Source organism: Callithrix jacchus, chromosome 6, assembly GCF_049354715.1.
Source record: "Callithrix jacchus isolate 240 chromosome 6, calJac240_pri, whole genome shotgun sequence".
Lineage (NCBI taxonomy): Eukaryota > Metazoa > Chordata > Mammalia > Primates > Cebidae > Callithrix > Callithrix jacchus.
In genome coordinates this window covers 151,396,388-151,418,355 of record NC_133507.1, presented here as the reverse complement: position 1 = coordinate 151,418,355, position 21,968 = coordinate 151,396,388, and the positions used below count along the sequence as shown (strand labels likewise).

The 21,968-nt window shown below is 37.6% G+C and overlaps 1 protein-coding gene and 1 pseudogene across 50 annotated transcripts in view; one reads left to right on the top strand and one right to left on the bottom strand.

The window, feature by feature from the left end:
- The window catches only part of TRIP12 (thyroid hormone receptor interactor 12), a 160,270-nt gene that overhangs the window by 46,294 nt on the left and 92,008 nt on the right, over nucleotides 1-21,968 (top strand). For 19 of the 50 annotated variants that reach the window (XM_078328782.1, XM_078328779.1, XM_078328771.1 and 16 more), the window contains exons 3-4: nucleotides 18,777-18,902; nucleotides 19,727-20,529. In XM_078328782.1, the coding sequence (XP_078184908.1) occupies nucleotides 18,777-18,902; nucleotides 19,727-20,529 (929 nt within the window). The remainder of the gene's footprint in view (nucleotides 1-18,776; nucleotides 18,903-19,726; nucleotides 20,530-21,968) is intronic. The other 31 variants (XM_035306007.3, XM_017973782.4, XM_035305998.3 and 28 more) reach the window with 3 other exon arrangements.
- On the bottom strand, nucleotides 3,015-3,831 carry LOC144576775 (cytoplasmic dynein 1 light intermediate chain 1 pseudogene; annotated as a pseudogene).

The following is a 21,968-nucleotide window of genomic DNA, read 5'->3' as shown; positions in this document are numbered from 1 at the left end:
GTAATGGAGATGGAACTCAATTCGATTTGTAGAATGTCAAATTTTATAGTTCATATAGTTTAAGCTAATCATGGAATCTTGCTCTGTTGCCAGGATGGCATGCAATGGCACAATCAGCTCACCATATTGGTGAGGCTGGTCTTGAATTCCTGACCTCAGGTGATCCACGCACCTCCCAAAATGTTGGGATTATAGGCGTGAGCCACCACACCAACCCAGATTGACTTTTGCAACCCATGTAAAGTGTACTATTCTATCAACTATCTAATCTCTTGGAACCTTTCAAGGGATTTTTGGGAGTGAGAGGATTGGGATTAATTGGGAGAGAATAATTATAACTATATATTTATTCTCTTCATGTGACTCGTTCAGCTTTCCTAAGTAAAATGTCATTGTGGCCTTCGTTTCCTGAAAATGGTGGACTTGTCCCTATGAAGGTATTCATAGTGATACAGTGATTCAACTAATGATAATAATAGGAGCTACACAACAGCATTAATGGAGCGTTTTAAGTCTAAAAAATTATTACACATTTTTTTCAGTTGAAACTCAGAAACTCTGCAGTAAATATTTACTTTCTCTTGTAAATGTGGAAGCTTGCTCAACTTTATATAGCTAGTATATAGTCAGGACATGGTTCCAGACCTCTTGACTCCAAAGTCAGGCTATTTCACTGCAGCCCACTGGATCCATATGATGAGGGAGTTCAAAGAGGGCATAAAATTTAGTTTTGAATTTCAGTAGCAGTTTTCCCTCATAGGATTTGTACATTAATTCATTTTTGACCCACTCTGTTTTCTTCTAAACCTGCATTGAGCTGTTTTCTTTGTGTAACTTCCTTCCAGTGACCCAAATCAAGATAGCTTCTCCCCCCCCCCCCCCCCCCGAGATGGAGTTTTGCTCTCGTTACCCAGGCTGAAGTGCAATGGTGCGATCTTGGCTCACCGCAACCTCCGCCTCCTGGGTTCAGGCAATTCTCCTGCCTCAGCCTCCTGAGTAGCTGGGATTACAGGCACGCACCACCATGCCCAGCTAAAGTTTTTGTATTTTTAGTAGAGACAGGGTTTCACCATGTTGACTAGGATGGTCTCGATCTCTTGACCTTGTGATCCACCCGCCTTGGCCTCCCAAAGTGCTGGGATTACAGGCGTGAGCCACCGCGCCCGGCCCAGCTTCTTTTTTAAAATAGTTTAAATTTATTCTTAAAATAAATGAAAGTGAAGTCTGAGAATATGTTTAATCTCTCCTACTTTTCCCTCTGCTCTCCTTTTCGTACATCTTTCATCACTATCCATAGTTGAACTAGACATCTTACTCCTCTTCTATTATTTTTCTTTTCCCCTTTCCTCTCTAATTTTTTAGATTGTGGCTGACCTGTTCCTCTCTTTTCTGTTCTCTTTTTCTTCTGTAGGAAATCACTCCCTTCCACTGCTTTTCTGTTGGCTTGCTCTCAGGGATACTACCTAGCCTTGTCCAGTTCTAGCACAGGTATTCGTAGGCTACCACCTCCCTCTTGGCAATGCAGTAGCATTTTTATTATACCATGTGCTTTTTCTTGTTTTTCTCAAATGCCAGTGGTAGGATTGAATTTAATTTTATAGCAACTTTAAGATTGCTTTAGTGGTAGTAGTGTCTTCAACATTGATTTTATTAAACAGTGCATATTGAGAATAGAAAATTGGGAAGCTTTGGGAAAAATAAAGAAAATAATTTTAATCCTACCACTCAGAGATAACCATGGTTAATATTTCTATTCTGTGTTCTTACAGTCTTTTCTACATGTGTAGTTTTTTTTCTTTTCAAAATTCCATGTTCAGAGATCAATATATGTATACTTGCAGCATACAAATAATAGGGATAAAGTTATCACTAGATGTATTTTCTTGGAATTCTGTAATGTTCTTCCATGAGGTAATTTAAAGTGGCTCTGTGATTTTCTTTAAAAGCCCATGATTCAAATTTGGTCTTCTAGGTTTTTTCCTCAGATTTTTGCTGTAAAAAATATTGCTTATGCCTATTGTATTTGAATGCGAGCTGGTCGCATTCAAGTCAAACTCTTGAAAATGGTATGAGTATTTTGAAGACTTAACAGATTGCTAAATTGTCTTTCAGAAATCTTGGGCCGATTTGGTACTTCTGCTACTTTATAAGAGTGCTCATTTTGCCAATCCTCGTCAAACCCTTTTCTTTTAAAAAAGAAAAGTTTGTGGGGAAAATATCCCTTAAAGTTAGCGTTTCTTCAAGTAGTGTAGAGTAGAAAATTTTGCTCTGTGGCCATTTTTTATTTTTAATTTTCTGAGCTGTTTGTTAATGTCTTTTGTCTAACTTTGAAGATACTCTTTTATTTTTTTTGCAGGGAATAAATACTTTATTAACTGATTACAGTTCAGTCACAAACAAAAAAGGGGTATATTAAGGTGAAGCCAAATATATATATGTATAGACAAATCCAAAGATTGTTACCTCTACATTTTAATAACCTCTGCATTTTTCTTTTACACATTTAGGCAGTGTGCTTTCTTTTCTTCTCAGTTAAAGAAACACCTTGACCATTTTTTCTAAATCATATTTTGATGACAACTTACAGATCAGTGATTGAAACAATGACTAGTGTATTAAACGCTATCTGATAGTTGTCTCAGCATTTCCGTGTGTGGTGGTACATTTATGTTGGTGTGCAAAATCTGACAATTTTTTTTCTGTCAGCAAAACTGACCAATTTTAAAAAATGATTTTAATAGTTATAACTAAAATAAGCTTAGACTTAGAAGTCAGTCAGATTCCCAAATTGCATGTTTTCTGCCCTTCTCCTAAACTCTTTTAGGTGTTTTAAATAGCCTTTAGAATATGATCAATCACATGGTTGTATTTCAGATCTGAAAGGTTTGAGATTTTCAAAATCAAAAATTACTTCCTTATGCAAAATGGCAATGCAAATAGTAATCCTACGTAATGTAGAATAATTTTTCTTCTGCTCCTTCTAAAAAACAGGCAACCACACACACACACACACACACATACACACACACACACACGACATACATTTAGTCCATCTGAAGAAGCACTCCAGCTTTCTAATTCCATTTTTGAAGGAAAAGGCAGAGGTATGTTTACATTATCTTAGAAAACTGAATAAATGGCTTTATTTGGTATCTTCAAGAAGTTTCTCCTTCCATAGGAGATGTAGGTGTTGTGGGAGAAACTGTAACTGGTTTTCATGTGATTCTGTCTAGTTCTGAATGAACATCTAAGACAGACTTCTGGCCTCACTTTTTGGCGGATGGTGGTAAACCACTGCTTCCACCTCCAGCCCCACCTGCAGGGCTACCACCACTCACACCAGGGCCTCCTGGAGAGCCAGTCTTTTTACTCAATAAACTGTTGAAGAAATTTGCCAGGATGCCTTCAATTGTAGCTCCAGCTTTCATGTTTGGATCAATTCTCTTTGACCTAGCAGGGATGGGTGACACGCTGGCAACACTGGATGACACAGATCTATTTGGTGTTCGAGGGGAGCCTCCTGGGACTCTTGGTGAGGCATCCACAGGCCTTCCAGCTGCAGTTGGTGGTTGCTTTGCTAAAAGGGACTGTAGCTTCATAAGAAACACTTGATCATCTTTTTCCATAATTTCTTTCTCATGTACAAACTTTCGAACAGGTGGTTTAGTTACGATGTCTTCAAAATTATCTTCTGCGTTTAATGCTTGAAAACTTTGTTGTAATATTGCTATTTTCTTATCATTATCCCACCCTGCTGGAATAAATACTGCATCCTTTTCCACAAACAACAGCAGGAATCTTATAGGGAAATCCATAGAGTTTCTGAACAATTTTTTTTTTAATTGCATTTTAGGTTTTGGGGTACGTAGGAAGAACATGCAAGATCATTGCATAGGTACACACATGGCAGCGTGATTTGCTGCCTTCCTCCCCTTCACCTATATCTGGCATTTCTCCCCATGCTATCTCTCCCCAACTCCCCATCCACTCCTGTCCCTCCCCTATTTCCCCCAACAGACCCCAGTGTGTGATACTTATTCTTAGGGCACTTTATGTGAAAGGTATTGATTCACTAACATGGACAATTTTTTTTCTGGTTTTATTACTTTTTTAATGGTTTAATTTATACAACTTTCAAAAATTAGATAATTAAGTCTACTAACTCTGTTTTTCTTCTTTTGCCTTCTCCATGCTAAGAATAAATTTTTTCTCTTTTGTTATGGGTCCATTTTTACATTTGACTGTAATCTGTCTGAATTTTCTGAATGATGAGAGGAAATGCTTGTATACAGTTGCTACTTCTCACCCCATCAAAAAATTTTCCTGTGAAATTTTAATAATTATTTATTACTCAGTAAAACTCAATTGTGAGAAATATAGGATATGGCCTTTTATTTTTTTACATTTTTGGAGCAGAGATTTTTTTAAACTCCCATTAATTACATAGAAATAGACTTGTGTTTTCACTTAAAAATCTATTTCAAAGGATTGGGATACAGAAATGTACAAAAAGAAAATGACCATTCAGAGAAAAGTGTGTTAACGTTTTTATCTGTACATTTGATAACACTTTGCACAGTTTGGTATCCTACTCTTTTCTCCCAATACCCTAACATTAACACTGCCCATGTCATTATGATCTTTTCGTATCATTTACAAATGGTGGCCAAATAATTCACTGAATGAATACACAGTATTTTCCACTGTTACTTTTTTCAGTTTTTGGATAGTTTGGCAGGTGTAGGGAAAAACTTTTTGCTTATGCTGCAGTTGTTCACATTTCAGATACCTCTTCAGGATAGGTTTTCTGAAGTGAAATTGCTCGGTCCAGGGGAGTTTTTGATGATTAATTTTGCTGTACATTAATGTTTTACTTCCTGTTCACATTATCATCACCAGAGAAAAGAGTGCCTTTTCTTATTGTCCTACTCACATTATCTCCATTTTGCACTTTTCTGCTAATTTGATAAGGAAGAAAACCCTTATTCTTGTTTTATTGATGTTTCTGTAGTAATGAGGTCACATTGAAAAAGTAGATTTAAGGAGTGAGTCTCATTGAGAATACTTTTTGATGCATTCTCCTCTTCTATTATTTTTTTGTTACTAGTCTCCCTTTGTCCCACTGTACAGGAGAACTGACTTTTTAATTGGTTTAGCTGATATGTATCAGTTTATTGTATAAAAACTACAGTCCTAATCCCTAAAGGTTGGAGAAGTATAAGTCAATCTTGAAGAATCTTTTTTTTTTTTTTTGAGATGGAGTTTCGCTCTTGTTACCCAGGCTGGAGTGCAATGGTGCGATCTTGGCTCACTGCAACCTCCGCCTCCTGGGTTCAGGCAATTCTGCCTCAGCCTCCTGAGTAGCTGGGATTACAGGCACGTGCCACCATGCCCAGATAATGTTTTTTTGAATTTTTAGTAAAGACGGGGTTTCACCATGTTGACTAGGATGGTCTCGATCTCTTGACCTCGTGATCCATCCGGCTCGGCCTACCAAAGTGCTGGGATTACAGGCTTGAGCCACTGCGCCCCGCCGAAGAATCTTTAAAATAGTTGGCAAGGCAGGAATTACCCATTCGAAGATAAGTGACATACACTCATAAGAAAAGTAGATTTGAGTCTTATAAGTCCTGTAAGTTTATAGGGATACTTGAGTTTATAGAAGATGCAGACTTTAACAGAGTCTTAAAAGACAGGAAGATTTTGGAGTAAGAGGACATTTTTGACAGCTTTGTATTTGTATTTTGGTTCATTTCTTTCTTTTTAAGGATAGAATCACTTTACATACTATAATGTGACTTGCCATCTTCACTAACTGGTATCAAAGGTAATTTTATCTTTCTTTTTTTTTGGAGACAGTGTCACTCTGTCACCCAGGCTGGAGTGCAGTGGTGGGATCTTGGCTCACTGCAACCTCTGCCTCCCAGGTCCAAGCGATTCTTCTGCTTCAGCCTTCTGAATAGCTGGGACTACAGGTGCCCACCACCACACCTGGCTAATTTTTGTGTTTTTAGTAGAGACAGGGTTTCGCTATATTGGCCAAGCTGGTCTGGAATTCCTGGGCTCAAGTGATCTTTCTTGGCTTCCCAAAGTGCTGGGATTACAGGCATGAGCCACTGCACCCAGACTCTTCTTTTTTTAAAATAGAGATGGGAGTCTCACTATGCTGCCCAAACTGATCTCAAGCTCCTGGCCTGAAGCAGTCCTCCTGCCTTGGCCTGCCAAAGTGCTGGCATTACAGGGATGAGTCACTGCACCTGGCCTTAATGTAGGCATTTTTTTATGTCATATGTGTCAATAAAACTATATTATCATTTTTAATAGCTGTACAATTTTCCGTTACGTGGATATATCAATTATATATAATCACTCCTCTTTCATCATGTTTTGGTTTCAGGTTTTTCCCATAGCAAATAATGCTGCATGTGAACATCCTCATTATCATTGTGAACTTGTTCTAGTACTACTTTAAGCTAGGTTAATTTACTCTTCTAAAAAATTGTCTTCTATAAGACTACTTTCATTTGCATATAATTTATAAGTTGATTATACTAGGATTATTGGTTTTCCTTATGCTTTGTTTTTATGTTTTCTAATTTCAAATTGTATTAGGCTTCCACATTGCTATAAAGGAATACCTGAGACTGGGTAATTTATAAAGAAAAGAGGTCTAATTACTTCAAGGTTCTGCAGGGTGTACAGAAAGTGTGATGCTGACATCTGCTTCTGGTGAGGGCCTCAGGGAACTTAGAATCATGGCAGAAAGCAAAGCCAGCATATCACATGGCAAGTGTGGGAGCAAAGGGTGGGGAGGGGGCAGACACACACTTTTAAACAAACAGATCTCAAGTGAACTCAGAGCAAGAATTCATTCACCACCAAGGGGATTGGCATTAAGCTATTGATGAGGGATCCATCCACCCCAGTGATTCAAACACCTCCCATCAGGCCTCATCTCCAGCATTTCAGCATAAAATTTGGATAGGACAAACACCTAAACCATATTACTAATGTTTTAAAATTTTCTAATGTTGTAAAGAAAATTAGGAGGAAACCATACTTGTGTTTGGATTAGGATGTTTTCTTTTTTTTTTCTGGGGGAGGGGAGACACTGTCTTGCTCTTTTGCCCAGGCTGAAGTGCAGTGGTGTGATCTTGGCTTCTCTTGGACTCAGGTGATCCTCCTGCCTCAGCCTCCCAAGTATCTGGGACTACGGGTGTGCACCACCACACCTGCCAAATGTATTTTTAGTAGAGACAGGGTTCCACCACATTGGCCAGGCTGAGCTCAAGTGATCCTCCCGCCTCAGTGGTAGGATCCCATAATGCTTGGATTACAGGTGTGAGCTATCAAGCCTAGCCAGATTGGGAAGTTTTTAGTGAAATAATGAAGCCATACTCAAGAATAATGAAGTCACACTTAGGACAAGCTGTCAGTGTACCACTCAACTTAACTTTCCTTTTCATGATTTTTGAAAGAAATATAATACTGCAAAAAAAAAAAAAAAGGATAAAATGCCAAACAATTCAGAATTATCTACTGGTTTCAGAGACTAAAACTTGGTAGTTTTTACTCTAGTCTTAATAAAATAATTACCATTTACTTAAAATATCTTGTAATTTTCTTCTTTTAAAATGCTTGCCTTCTGTATTCTAGACCTTATCTTACTGAAATTCTGCCAGTCTTTCAAGATCCATTCAAGAGTTTCCATTTCAGTGTAGTTTGTACTCTTTTCTAGTCTTAGAAATCCTATGCAAATCCCAAAGTATTGTAATATTTTGGAGATCCCCAGGAACTACAGACTCAATGTCTGTCTGGCTCCTTTCTCTCTGCTCATCTGTCCTTACTGTGTCACTGCTTCTCCCTACCATGTCATTTCTGTCCAGACAGATCTCACCATCTCTTTGTACACGTTTATTTCTCTCCCTGTGCCTTTTGTTAAGACTTAACTTTTAGGCCTCTCATCATCTTAAGCTAGATCAAGTCCTCTTTAATTTTGAATTATTGAAAACATTATACCATTTTCATGGAGGTGGCAATTAATAATAAAACCATGGTTTTTGTTCTGCGCAGCACCTCTCCTTAAAACAGCAGTCTTGTGGAATGGTTTTCCATGCATTTTGATTGGTAGTTACTCTGTTCTAATATAGTTTTACTCGGATCCTGTTAGCTTTAACTTTTTTTTTTTTTTTTTTTGATGGCTCTTGTTGCCTAGGCTGGAGTGCAGAGATGCGATCTTGGCTCACTGCAACCTCTGCCTCCTGGGTTCAAACAATTCTCCTGCCTCAGCCTCCCTAGTAGCTGGGATTACAGGTGCCCACCACCACATCCAGCTAATTTTTTGTACTTTTAGTAGAGACAGGGTTTTACTCTGTTGGCCAGGCTGGTCTCAAACTCCTGACTTCAGGTGATCCACCCATCTCAGCTTCCCAAAGTGCTGGGATTACAGGCATGAGCCACTGTGCCTACTCCTGTTAGCTATTCCTTAACCTTTTGCAAAAGCTAGGGGAATCTACAGTACTCCCTCTTTCTGAGCACAGCAATAAGCCTGGTGTGGTCACATGATCAAGATGAGAAAAGTTGGAAGCTTTAGCTTTTTACTTTCTGCTGACAAAGATGGGAGGGAAGATGTGAGTCTGAAGTTGCCAGCTGCTGTGTCCATGCCTTATAGAGGAAGATGGACAGGTAGAGAAGAGCAAAGAGTATGCGTGTATTAATGTTCTGGTAAGTTTAAATTCCCTAGTAGTTCTTTAACGTTGTGTTGATGCTTAGCCTTTCCTAGGATTGATTATTCCACTGCTGTTTCGATTCTGGAGATAATGCATGTGTTAGTTTAATAATGCCTCTTGTGGATTTTAGAGTTCTGCGGTAATACAGTATCAGTATAAGACTATATTCATTCACATGTAGAAAATACCATGTTGTACTATAGAGCACCATGCTCTACAGTAGTTATAGAAATGAAAGTAGGGTAGGGTTTTTCTTTTCCTACCAGGGAAAGAACCCAAAAAGCAACCCAGCCTAGTAGGGGAAATGGGGATACAGGTTATTAGAGTCAGATGAAAAACATTTCTAGAGATGACCTCATTGATTTGGGCTCTGAGGCCGAAGCAACAGTTGCAAAGCAGGTGTGGTATATGTCAACTATATTTGTCTTTGGCATGTGGACTCATTAATTCCTTTTACAGTTTGGGTTTTATTTCAAATTTTTGTGTGTCATGTGTTAATTTGCTGCTAAGCAATAAGTGTTCAACAATTACTAGTGTGTGTTAGAAAAGGATATTTGTTTCCTTGGAATTTCTAGACACAGTAATGTGACTTTCTTTTTTACGGAAATGATAAAAACATGATTGGCGTGAGGAAGGGTTGAAATAGGGCATTGTTAAAACCGGCTATGTAGCAAAGTGGGCTAGATTATGCTATGGGAAAAAACATCTTCTAGATTAGTCATTATAATCTAGCCACTAAAAAAATTGTCTGTCTTGGATCAGCAGCAAGCTCTGCTCCTTGTCTACACATTCAGATATTCAGATGCCTTGATGTGTTGCCAAGCAAGAGAATATGGTAAACTGCACTGTGGCTCTTCAAAACTTCCCCCTAGCAGTGATTCATTTCTATTCACATTGCCTTGGCTGAAGCAAGTCACATGGCTGTCCGTGCTTCCAAGTGATTGGACAAGTACCATCCTACCTTGCTTCTGGAAAAAGGAAAAATAGAATATTCTTGAGATGTGGCTATCACAGGATGTTTTATACGTTACTTTGCATTCTTGTTTGCATCTCTATGACAGTTTGTTTCCCTAAAGCCTGCTTAGTGAAACTTAGCCACTGGCCCAGTGTGTTTTCTTTATTTTATTTAACCAGTGTGAGTGCCTTCCTTTTATATTCTTTAATTTTTTTCTTCTTTCCTGTTTCTTTTTTATCCTCTCCTTTGTTCAGTCAGAAGCAAATTCAAACTGCTTCTTGTTTGGGAGGAGGAGAATGTTATGGGGAGACATGATATGATGTGAAAATAGTTTAATGCTTCTAAATGACTGAATTTCAGCCACTTTTTAAGAGTATTTATACTAGAATTAGTTGGGCATGGTGTCTCATGCCTGTAATCTCAGTACTTTGGGAGGCTAAAGCAGACAGACTGTTTGAGCCCAGGAGTTCAAGACCAACCTGGGCAAAGTGGCAAAACCCTGTCTCTACTGAAAATACAGTAAATTAGCCAGGTGTGGTGGTACATGTCTGTAGTCCAAACTACTTGGGAGGGTGAGGTGGGAGGATCACCTGAGCTTGGGAAGTTGAGGCTGCAGTGAGCCAAGATTATGCCACTGCACTCCAGCCTGGACTAGAGACCCTGTCTCATTCATTCATTCACTCACTCATTCATTCATTCATTTATACTAGATAAATAAATAAATGTATTTATACTAGAATTGACTGGGTAACTTGACTGGGTAATTTGTAACTTGCTCTTTGCAGTAATAGTAAATCTTACTGCTATAATCAGACAGCTTGGAGTTTTAGCTGTGGAGACATGTGTGCCTGTTGCATTGGTAATTCTGAAACTAGCCTGTCCCATCAGGCCTTGGGGTCAGGAGACAAGATTTATGGTGCTGTGTTCAACACTGGCATGGTTGCCTTGGTCTAAGGAAAAGCAGAGGCTACTTTTCTGTAGTTGGAAGTTAGAAACATTTGAATCTTAATAGTACCTGTGTTAAATTTTTTCCTGAGCCTACAAAGCAGTAGCTTATATGTTTTATAATAGTAATTTTCTTCGCAGTATGACTTGTTTTAATCAAGTTTGGAATTGAGTCAAAGTCGCATCATAAGCACACTGGAAACCCATAAGAAGTTGTCAGCTACCATAGATTATTATCTCGTATCCTTCACTGAGGATTTGCTTTCATTCTTCTGATATTCTAAACTACTTTAAAAAGCTTTCCCAGTCTTGGAATGCCCTCCTAAAAGGGTTCAGTGTCATTTAAAAATACATACACTGAACTAAACAGCAAGTTTTGTATCACATTTGGAAGGCTGTAATACAGAGAGCAAAAGAAAGCAGAGGGCTCCTTTTTAGAAGATTAACAGTGGTGTTTTCCTCCATTTTTCTCATATACTATTGCTAAAGTCTTCAGACATTTATTTTGGCTGGGCACAGTGGCTCACACCTGTAATCCCAGCACTTTTGGAGGTTGAGGTGGGAGGATCACTTGAAGTCAGGAGTTTGAGACCAGCCTGGCCAACATAGTGAAACCCTGTCTCTACTAAAAATATAAAAATTAGCTGAGCCTAGTGGCAGGTATCTAGTTCCAGTTACTCAAGCAGCTGGGGCAGGAGAATTGCTTCAACCTAGGAGGCAGAGGTTGCATGAGCCGAGATCACGCCACTGCACTCTAACCTGGGTGACTGAGTGAGGAAAAAAAAAATTATTTCCTCCTGTATATAATTAGGGACAGAAATACAGGCATGGGTAGGAAAAACTTAATAGACATTTAACTTTGACCACTGAGTCCCTAGTTACAGCTTTGGGGTTGCAGGTTTAGGGAGTTTAATCCCTGGGCTCAAGTTTACCTTTCCTGCCCAGAGGTCATGTATGGCAAACCTCACTTCCTACATCCTTAGAAGGGGAATAATACCTGCCTTGGGTATCACTGGAGGATCAAGTTAGATAATGTAAGCTTAATGTAATGCTTATTACATAATTAGCACCTTGATCTTTATCCAGTGGTCATCTGAAATTTTTACCTAGGTATTTATGAAAGTCAGTTTATAGTGCATGAGATACTCAGTAGTAAGCTCTCACGAGTCACCTTTTAATTACCTCAGTGTTTCTACTTACCCATCCCCCAACTCTCCTAGCTAACTACTTTGTGAAATGTGGAAGCAAAAGCAAGTTAAGCTGTAAGGTACCCTTTTGGGGGTCCTTTTCCTGCAGTTTTGATTCATTCAATCCTTCTGCCTTCTTTTCTCTTCCACAGTAACGTAAGCATGATACAGCCAGATGGTTGGATGTAAACATTCATTCCTTTTGCTTCACTGCTTCTAAACCTGTCAGTCTCTTACGTGTAAACCATTATGAAGGACAGAAATCTACTAGGCTCTTCCACAGGCATTTAGAAACCTTCCCTGTCTGGCCCTAGCCTATCTATTTTTTTTTTTTTTAAGTGTATGAACACATATAGTTAAGAAAAAAAAAACTTTATATACTTTTTTATTTCAGTAGCTTTCTGGGTACAGGTATGAGTTGCATAGTGGTGAACTTAGCATGCTTTCATCCTTATTTTCTGATGTATCTCCATGTTCAGGGCAATTTATATCATTTGCCGTGTGGGTTTTACAATTTCCTGCCTCTTACCTTTGGCTATATTCTGCTTTTGACTTGAAAGTTTTTCCTCAGCTTTTCCTCCTTCAGGGCCAGGTTTAAATAGTGTGGCCCATAAAGCTTACATTCTCCTGCTAAAAGTATTTGTTGGAAACGTCTCTGGAGAGGACCTGGTAGATTACTTTGTTTTATGAGACTCTGACCTCATTGAGGACAGGAACTAGATTATATATTACACATATTAAATGCCCCATTGTGACTTGCATATATTTGTTAGTGGCAAATCTAACATCTTTTGAAATGAGTGGCTTAGTACAATGGTTCTCAACTCTATAAGATGCAGTCCTCCCTGTCTATAATGTATATCATATAAATGTCTTATTATGTTTTAATATCTTCAAATAAATGAAGAAATAAAATGCTTGTATATACATAGTTTAGAAATACTGGTATTAGCATTTTACAAAGATAAACAAAAGGGAAAATAGTTGATAACAAAAATAACATCTCAGTAGGCAAATGTTTGGACACTTTTTTGGACAAATACAGACACAAAATTATAGTTACATCTGTATTTGGAGTCACTGAATGTGACAACTGCAACAATAGACTTAAATGCCATAAGCCGCATTTTCATCGTAGACTTTAAAATTTGTGCCTGACTCTTGATAAAGCTGCAAAAAAATAATATAATCATTTATTGACTCACATGCATTCCTGGAAAATTTAATATGTAAGAATGTGCAAAATGAATCTGAGAAATTGCAAGCACGTTTTTCACCTATGTCACTGCCACATTTTTAGGGTTTTTTTTATAAGGTCTTAATACCAAGACCTTTTGAAATAATATGGGGCCTGGGACAGTTCTTCATTGGGTCTTTTTGTTCTGGATATTGCCTAACTTGACCTCTAATCCACACCTGCTAAATAACGAATAGCAACCCTGCTACCCAGTGTCTGTTTCCAGAATGCTTCCTAGGGGCAGTAGTTTTGCTGTTTAGAAATACTGCTTTATTCTAAATTATAGAATCATTTGGGCTAATGTTTCACTCGAAAGACAGGAACATTGGTCAGACTAATCAAGCTTCTTTTTGTGATAGAAATAGAAAAACAGTACATTATACAGGGAACATTAGTGAGTTTTTTATTTACAGTTAACTTTCCACCATTAATTGCGAGGTGAAAATCAGTGGCTCTTCAGCATTTGAAAGAAAATACCTGATTTTTAGAAGATAAAACTATAATGTTATAATCGTGTATTTAAAGTAGAAAAGCATAAAAATACACAAACAGATTTAGAGATGTAATTAAACCCATGATCCATTTATATTTGGTAATACATGCATGTATATTATGTAGTATTACATGCATGTGTTACCAAATATGTGGTAATATGTGCATGTATATTATATATATGCATATCATATAAGTTGTGAGTATATCAAATAACATAAGCTGTGAATATGTCTAGCATAAAAATTAAATTCAGGCAGTTTACCACCTATAAGAGGAATTAACTAGCTACTTACAACTAGCCACTTCATTTTTCCTAACATTAAGATGGTAGTGTACTCTTTTTCTTTTATTTTACTGAGGGAGGATCTCACTCTGTTGCCCAGGCTGGAGTGAGTGCAGTGGTGCAACCATAGCTCACTGCAGCTTTGACCTGCCAGGCTCAGGTGATCTTCTCCACCCCAGCCTCCTGAGTAGCTAGGACTACAGGCGTGTATACCACTACACCTGGCTAATATTTGTATTTTTTTGTAGAGACAGGGTTTTGCCATGTTGCCAAGGCTGGACTTGAACTGAGCTCAAGCAATCCACCCGCTTTCGACCTCCCAAAGTGCTGGGATTACAAGCATGAGCCACCACACCTGGCCCAACATCGTGCTCTTGATAAAAAGTTTAGGTCTCTCTTAGATCTCCTCTGGATTAGAGATGGTTTTTAATTCTGTGGACTACTGTAAAGGATTTGACTAAATAGCAGTACGAATGTACGTGGAAGGGTACAGTCAATACTATGTGCCTAAAAGTTAACACTCAGAGGCATTTGAGGATTCCAGATTATCTTGAAAGCAGGTAACCCAGAGTTGATTATAGTCTGTTCTGCTGGAATGTTGGTTTCTTTAATGTGAATTGGCCCATACACACTTGATAAATAGGGAAATAATGTCAATATAACGTGGAAGTAGTGTTGGTTCATAAGCAGTTTTTTTCCACAATGCTAATATATAAACTGAAAATGGGGAAAGACCTTTGAATTAAAATGGAAGGATTGGTAATATATATGAAGACATTACCACAAAAAAAAAAAAAAAAAGCAGATTTGGCAGAAATAATTGAGTGAAAGAAATAGCTATCCAATGGTGTCTAAAACCACCATACTTTGTACTGTCAAAAACAGTCTCAGGAAGTTCAAAACCATTTACTCCTGTGTTTATAAAGAAGATAACAAACAGGAAAGTCTACCTGAGAATTATGTTTTTAATTTTTAAATGTCTTTTAAAAAGTTACACTTAAAGGAGAAAATACAAAAATAAGACTCCAAAGTGAATTTATTGGTGCAGATTTTATTGGAGATTTAATTACTTAATTAATTTTTTTATTTTTTTGAGACGGAGTTTCGCTGTTGTTACCCAGACTGGAGTGCAATGGCATGATCTCGGCTCACCGTACCCTCCGCCTTCTAGGTTCAAGCAGTTCTCCTGCCTCAGCCTCCTGAGTAGCTGGGACTACAGGCGCGCACCACCATGCCCAGCTAATTTTTGTATTTTTAGTAGAGACGGGGTTTCACCTTGTTGACCAGGATGGTCTCGATCTCTTGACCTCGTGATCCACCCGCCTCGACTTCCCAAAGTACTGGGATTATAGGCGTGAGCCACTGCGCCTGGCCTTAATTTTTTTTATTAAAATTGATGTTTTTGCTAGGATGCTCATTACAAAATAAGATAGGTTTGTGTGCTCTGAGCCTAATCTTATACTTAACATATTAGCCCTGTTATTTTTAGTGGGTAATTTTGCAGAAACATGAGATTTTTTTTAGGAATACCCATATGTTGTTATAGAAGCTCCTGACAACATGTGTGAGCGTGCACATGTGCGCACACTCTTCCCCAGATCTTTGGGCTGTAATTTACAATGGCCTCATTCTAGTGCTGTTTAAAAGAGTTTGTTATGAATTTTACTATACTATTGTACAAATTTTATTTATAGTGGATATAAATTTTACTAGGTTTTAAAAAGATTATGCTTTTAATAAAAACTAATGTTGAGCATTAAGGCTTGCTAAATTAGAGAGGTGGTAAAGTGACCTAAAAGGAGGCATCCAAGGCTCCTTTACCTCTGAATACTGTGATGTTCTAATTGGCTATTCCAGATTGGACATCATTATTTTATGGAGATTTACTTTGCAGTGTTTTGAGCATTAATAATTTATAAGTGGACATAATAAAATAGAGCTCCATTTTGGGAGGCCCCATATTGTCACTTCATGGTACCATCTGGTTGTCTATTCCTTGTTAGCCAGGGTTGAAAACTATAGCGCATGGGCTGAATCTGGCTCACTGCCTGTTTTTGTAGATAAAATTTTGACTGGCGCCTAGCCATGCTCGTTTGTTTGAGAATTTTCTGTACCTTTTTTTTTTTTACATACAATATTGCCCAGGAAGCTGAAAATATTTACTCTCCTTTACAGAAAATGTATTAAGTTCCATGGGCTAAGCAGAAGAGACAGTTAAAGATCAATATTTTATGATTTTTTAAAATACATTTTTTAAACAGTCCTCAGTGAGACTATCATACTTTAAAATAATTTTAGGAAAGATCAGTGTGGGCATTGTTGAATTTTTTTCTTTGAGATGGAGTCTCGCTCTGTTGCCCATGGTGGAGTACAGTGGTGCGATCTCAGCTCACTGCAACTTCTGCCTTCTGGGTTCAAGCAGTTCTCTAACTCAGCCTCCTGAGTAGCTGGGGATTATAGGCACACGCCACCACTCCCAGCTAATTTTTGCATTTTTAGTGGAGACAGGGTTTCACCATCTTGGCCAGGCTGGTCTTGAACTCGTGACCTCGTGATTCACCCACGTTGGCCTCCCAAAGTGCTGGGATTATAGGCATAAGCCACCGTGCCAGGTAGGGCGTTGTTGAATTTAAGCAGGTTTTGCGAGCCTTGGTTTTCTAAATGATTTGGATGCTGTTTAGTTTTTTGTGGTATAATATAGAGAGTTTACCTGCTAAGTTCTGAAGTTCATTGAAGGTATTAATTAGTAAGGGCATGAGAAATAACACAGTAGAATTATTAGATGGATCTAACGTAAGCTTGTGTAAAAGTCAACAGAACAATTTATTTAAGTTAAAAAGATGAGGGCTGCTGCCTCAGCCCTCACCTTTAGTTTCCTATGGGCCAGTTTCTGATGACAAATGGAATGAATCTGAATTTTTAATTGTTTTGGACATTTATTTTTCACAAAGTTGTCTAGCTTTGAATGTATGTAGTTTTCTTTCAAAATGAGTTTTTTAATAATCAAAGAACACAAGGTATATTTTAAATTTTAAAATGAAGTAGAAAATGTGATTTAATTAAAACATCAGTCTGCACCAATCTTTAAGAAAATAAGAATGTAGAGGACCTGAATGGCATAATTTATATTTTCTGTGGCTGTTAAATTCCATACCCCCAAACCAGGATGTTATACTTGTCTTTTTTAGAATAACTCTAGAATGATTTGAAAAATAGTCTCATTTCTGAAGAGAAAAGAGTTGAACTCTGAGATGTTAGTAGAAATGTAACAAAAACAAAAGCAACTCTTAGAAATTAAATCTTTAATAAGAAACTCATTGGTTAAAGCAAAATTTTAGTCTACAGTGGGAGAATATCTAGGAAAAATTAAAATTAAATCACAATGTATACAAGGCAGGAGAATCACTTGATTCCGGGAAGCAGAGGTTGCAGTGAGCCGAGATGGTGACACTGCACTCCAGCCTGGGCAACAGAGTGAGACCCTGTCTCAAAAACCAAAAAAAACATTACAATATATAAAAAATCTTACAAGGTTCAGCTTAGCTACAACTTGAGAAAATATGTTTATTGAAATATGTGTCCTTTCATTACTAAAAGTGAAGACTAATACACTTGAAAGGCTAACCTAGAGTTTTTTAAGAAATTCATCTATAGTAGAAAGTACTATTACTTTCATATTAGAACCTTAAAAATAAAAACGACATGAGGGATTCAGGAGCTTCTTTCTTTCTTGAGAAGCTAATTTCTTACCTTCTTTTAAGACTCTGAATGAGTTCTAGAAAGATGGAAGAAGAAATGATACAGAAAAGAGAAACCTTAGGTCCTCTTTTGGAACAGATGGTTGTTCTTATATGATTCCTTAAGAAATTTATGGCATCCTTACAGATTGAGTTAGAATTACTTGGTGAGTTTTTCAGTGACTCATTTCTAAGTTCTTTGCGATGGTGTTTGGAATGAATGCCTTAAACTTTTTTTAACAAGGAAATTTGATATTAGTGAAACTTTTTTCTAAGTTTTTATTAGTATATGCTCTTGTGTGGAATGTTGGTATTAGCTATGACTTATATAAATTACATTTATTACATTAATATCTCACCTGCATAGCAGCAGTTTTCTGGATATATATTTACGTATGTTTATTTTTTATTGTTTATGTAAATCTCTTATAACCATTCCCCGAGAGTTAAAAAAAAAATCTAACTGAAAAATTTCTTCATGTTTCTCAAATTTGCTTTTAGAACAGTGCTGGCATAAAGATTTTATTTATTGTAAATATGATGTACCATATCAGTCATGGAATTATTTGAATGTTTTTTGGAACTTTTATGGTAAATTCTGTATTTCTCCAGGACTCTTTTGTGTTTTGTATTGACAAGTACTTTAAAGTTTTACAAGTATCACTATATTGATTTCATGTAGGTTTATTTACCGTTTAGTGCTTGAAATGATTTTCTTTGTAAAGTCAGTTTGATAATTGGTTTGTCTCTGCATTTACTGTGTTCACCTGAATTTTAATATACAAACTGGAAGCCAGTATCAGTGTGGGAATCATCAGTTGTCTTTTCCATAAACTTCCAAACCCATTACAGTCACAGTATGTATTAAAAGTAGTGTTCAGATCTAAAGACTACATTTGCTTTTTATTAAATGTAGCGTATTTGAATGTCTGCACTAAAATTGCTGAAAAATGTATTAACACTGTGCATTTATGACTACTGGTGATAATAAACTCTTTGGTATTGAGGGGGTTGGTTCTAAGAGGCAATTTTCTTTTGCCAGATTATTTGATAGAATAATAAATATAATTTATAAATATTTGGGAAAAGGGTAGGGTCAGTAATGAATTGTGGGAGGCTTTAAGAAATAAATAAAAATATTTCACTTTCAGTATTGTATTTGCATCTCAGTTTCCTGATAGATTTCTGTTTTGATTTTCTGCTGACAGGTCACATTTAGGGCAGGCAAAACATAAGGGATATAGCCCTCCTGAGAGTAGAAAATCTAATTCTAAGGCACCCAAAGTGCAGTCTAATACCACTTCTGAACTGTCAAGGGGACACCTTTCTAAAAGGTAAATCTTCATGTTGCTTGCTTATACGTTTTCAAGGAAGAATTATTTGCATTTGAATCATTGCATAATGTTAAAACTTGAGGTTATTCCAAAATATTATGATACATACTTTTATTATTCTCTAAGAGTAACTTTTAGGATTGACACTTTATCATCTTTGCAGTGATCAGTGCAGTATACCCTAGACAATGTGTTTGTCAGTGATACAATGAGATTTCTGTTTTGAGAGCTGTAAGAGTCCCTCTTTGCTTAACAAACCATTATGGCTATCTTTTTTATTTTTTAATTGTTTTAGTTTTTATTGTCAGAGCCATTTGCTCTGACAATAAAGTTTAGGTTTAGGTCGGTGATTCATAACATCTAATTGATGAGAGTCTTTGGAAAGCAGTTAACTGTGAAGATTTGATAGTACTACAATAAAAAAATCTCTAACCTTCATTTTGAAAGTGCGTATGTTAATGCTTATTTCTTCTAAGCTTTGACAAAGCAGTTGTGCTTGTAAATCGGACACCATTATTCTGGCTTCCTCTGGTTCTGAACAATTAAGTGTTCTTTTTCTTATAATCTTAATTCTTGTTTTGTGATGAGGAGTGTTAAGTGTCAGTAATCTTTGGGCTAAAGAACACCTTTGTTTTCTAATCAAATACTTTACTATCCAAAGTCACATCTGCTTTTGTTTGGTTCTTTCGTTTCGTTTTACAGATTTGAACCATCTGAAAACCTGTGTTTAATACTGCACTTATTAGGAACATATTTAAGCATTAAATATGGCAGTTATAATTATGACAGGCCGATATTAACTGTTTTCTTATCTGACCTCTTAGAAGCTGCAGTTCATCATCTGCTGTCATAGTTCCACAACCAGAGGATCCAGACAGAGCCAATACTTCAGAAAGACAAAAAACGGGGCAGGTGCCTAAGAAAGACCATTCTCGAGGAGTGAAACGCAGTGCTAGTCCAGACTACAACAGGACCAATTCTCCTAGCTCTGCCAAAAAACCAAAAGCACTTCAGCATACTGAATCTTCCTCAGAAACAAATAAGCCACATAGTAAGTCAAAGAAGAGACATTTAGACCAGGAGCAACAACTGAAATCTGCACAATCACCATCAACAAGCAAGGCTCATACCAGAAAGAGTGGGGCCACTGGCGGTTCACGGAGTCAGAAAAGAAAAAGGACAGAGAGTTCCTGTGTAAAGAGTGGCTCTGGGTCTGAATCAACTGGTGCAGAAGAGAGATCTGCAAAACCTACCAAGCTGGCTTCAAAATCAGCCACCTCAGCCAAAGCTGGGTGTAGCACCATCACTGATTCTTCTTCTGCTGCCTCTACTTCCTCCTCGTCTTCTGCTGTAGCCTCGGCGTCCTCCACTGTACCACCAGGTGCCAGAGTGAAACAAGGAAAAGATCAGAACAAGGCCAGGCGTTCCCGTTCAGCATCCAGTCCCAGTCCTAGAAGAAGTAGCAGGGAAAAGGAACAGAGTAAAACTGGTGGCTCTTCAAAATTTGATTGGGCTGCTCGTTTCAGCCCTAAAGTTAGCCTTCCTAAAACAAAACTGTCTCTTCCAGGGTCTTCTAAGTCAGAGACATCAAAACCTGGACCTTCTGGATTACAGGCCAAATTAGCAAGTAAGTTTTCAAAAAGGTCTTTTTCTTTAATTAAAGAAAGTTTCTCTTGGTTTGTCAAAGCAAATATGCTTTAAAGTTAAGGGCTTTTTCCTCAAAGTCTTAGATAATCTTAGATTTATTACTGTCCCTATAATTAAATACATAACAGCATGTAATAACTGCTACATTTAGTTTTATGGAGACAGGTAAGGAGTACTGCCTTCTATTGTTACAAAACCATCATATTGTAGTGTCTGTATCTTTCTTGGTCCTCGTGGCATCTGCTACTTCACTGACTTCCTCATATCAGGATGGGACCTAAAGTTGGATTTTCTTCAATACTACATACAAAATTATCATTTAGTTAGAAGTTGTTCTTTTTAGTTATGAGTTGCCGCGATCAGAGATCAAATATATATGTATTTTTTTAGATGGGAGTCTCACTCTGTGTCACTGCACTCCAGCCTGGGTGACAATCTCGGCTCACTGCCAACTCTGCCTCCTGGGCTCAGGCGATCCTTCTGCCTCAGCCTCACAGTTAGCTGGGATTGCAAGTGTGCACACCATGCCTCGCTACTTTTTGTGTTTTTAGTAGAGATGCGGTTTCACTCTGTTGGCCAGGTTGGTCAACAACTTCTGGCCTCAAGTGACCCGCTCATCTTGGCCTTCCAAAGTGTTGAGATTACAGGCGTGAGCTATCATGGCTGGCCAGATATATATATTTTTTATATTATATGTTCTTGATGTATAGATACACTGAATTATTAAAATAAATATACCTTAATAGAAATTAAACTTTATTAATATGTGCTATCTCATGGTCTTTAAGGAGTTTTGTCTAAAGTCGAATACTACTTACATTTCACTATGCCTTATAGACTACTGTGAGTGAGACTAAGTGAGTGAGAAAGAATATTGCCCTCAAAGTTTACAGTGGAGTAGAAACAATTTATGTTTTGTGAATACACTGAAGGAAAGAGACAGAAACTAGGTGGAAGAAACTTAGCATTCTGTATCTTGCTTCGTGAGTCCGTTTTGGAGATCTCTAGGAACTCTTTTCCCTTTCTTTTTACCAGAAGACTTCTTCAGGGAGCCAGCTGCTCATCTGGGGAATGCTAATGTTTTGTTTTTCTTTTCTGTTCTGTTCTTATATCTTTTCTTTTTCCTTACCCTTACCCTTAAGGGTAAGGAAAGGAAGAAAGGCTCCCCTTTCTTCCCTTCCTTCCTTCCTTCCTTGACAGAGTCTCACTCTGTTGCTCAGGATGGAGTAGTGGTACAATCTTGGCTCACTGCAACCTCCACCTCCCAGGTTCAAGCAATTCTCCTGTCTCAGCCTCCTCAATAGCCCAGATTACAATTGTGTGCCACCACACCAAGCTAATTTTTGTATTTTTGGTAGAAGGGGATTTCACCATGTTGGCCAGGCTGGTCTTGGAAACTCCTGACCTCAAGTGATCCAC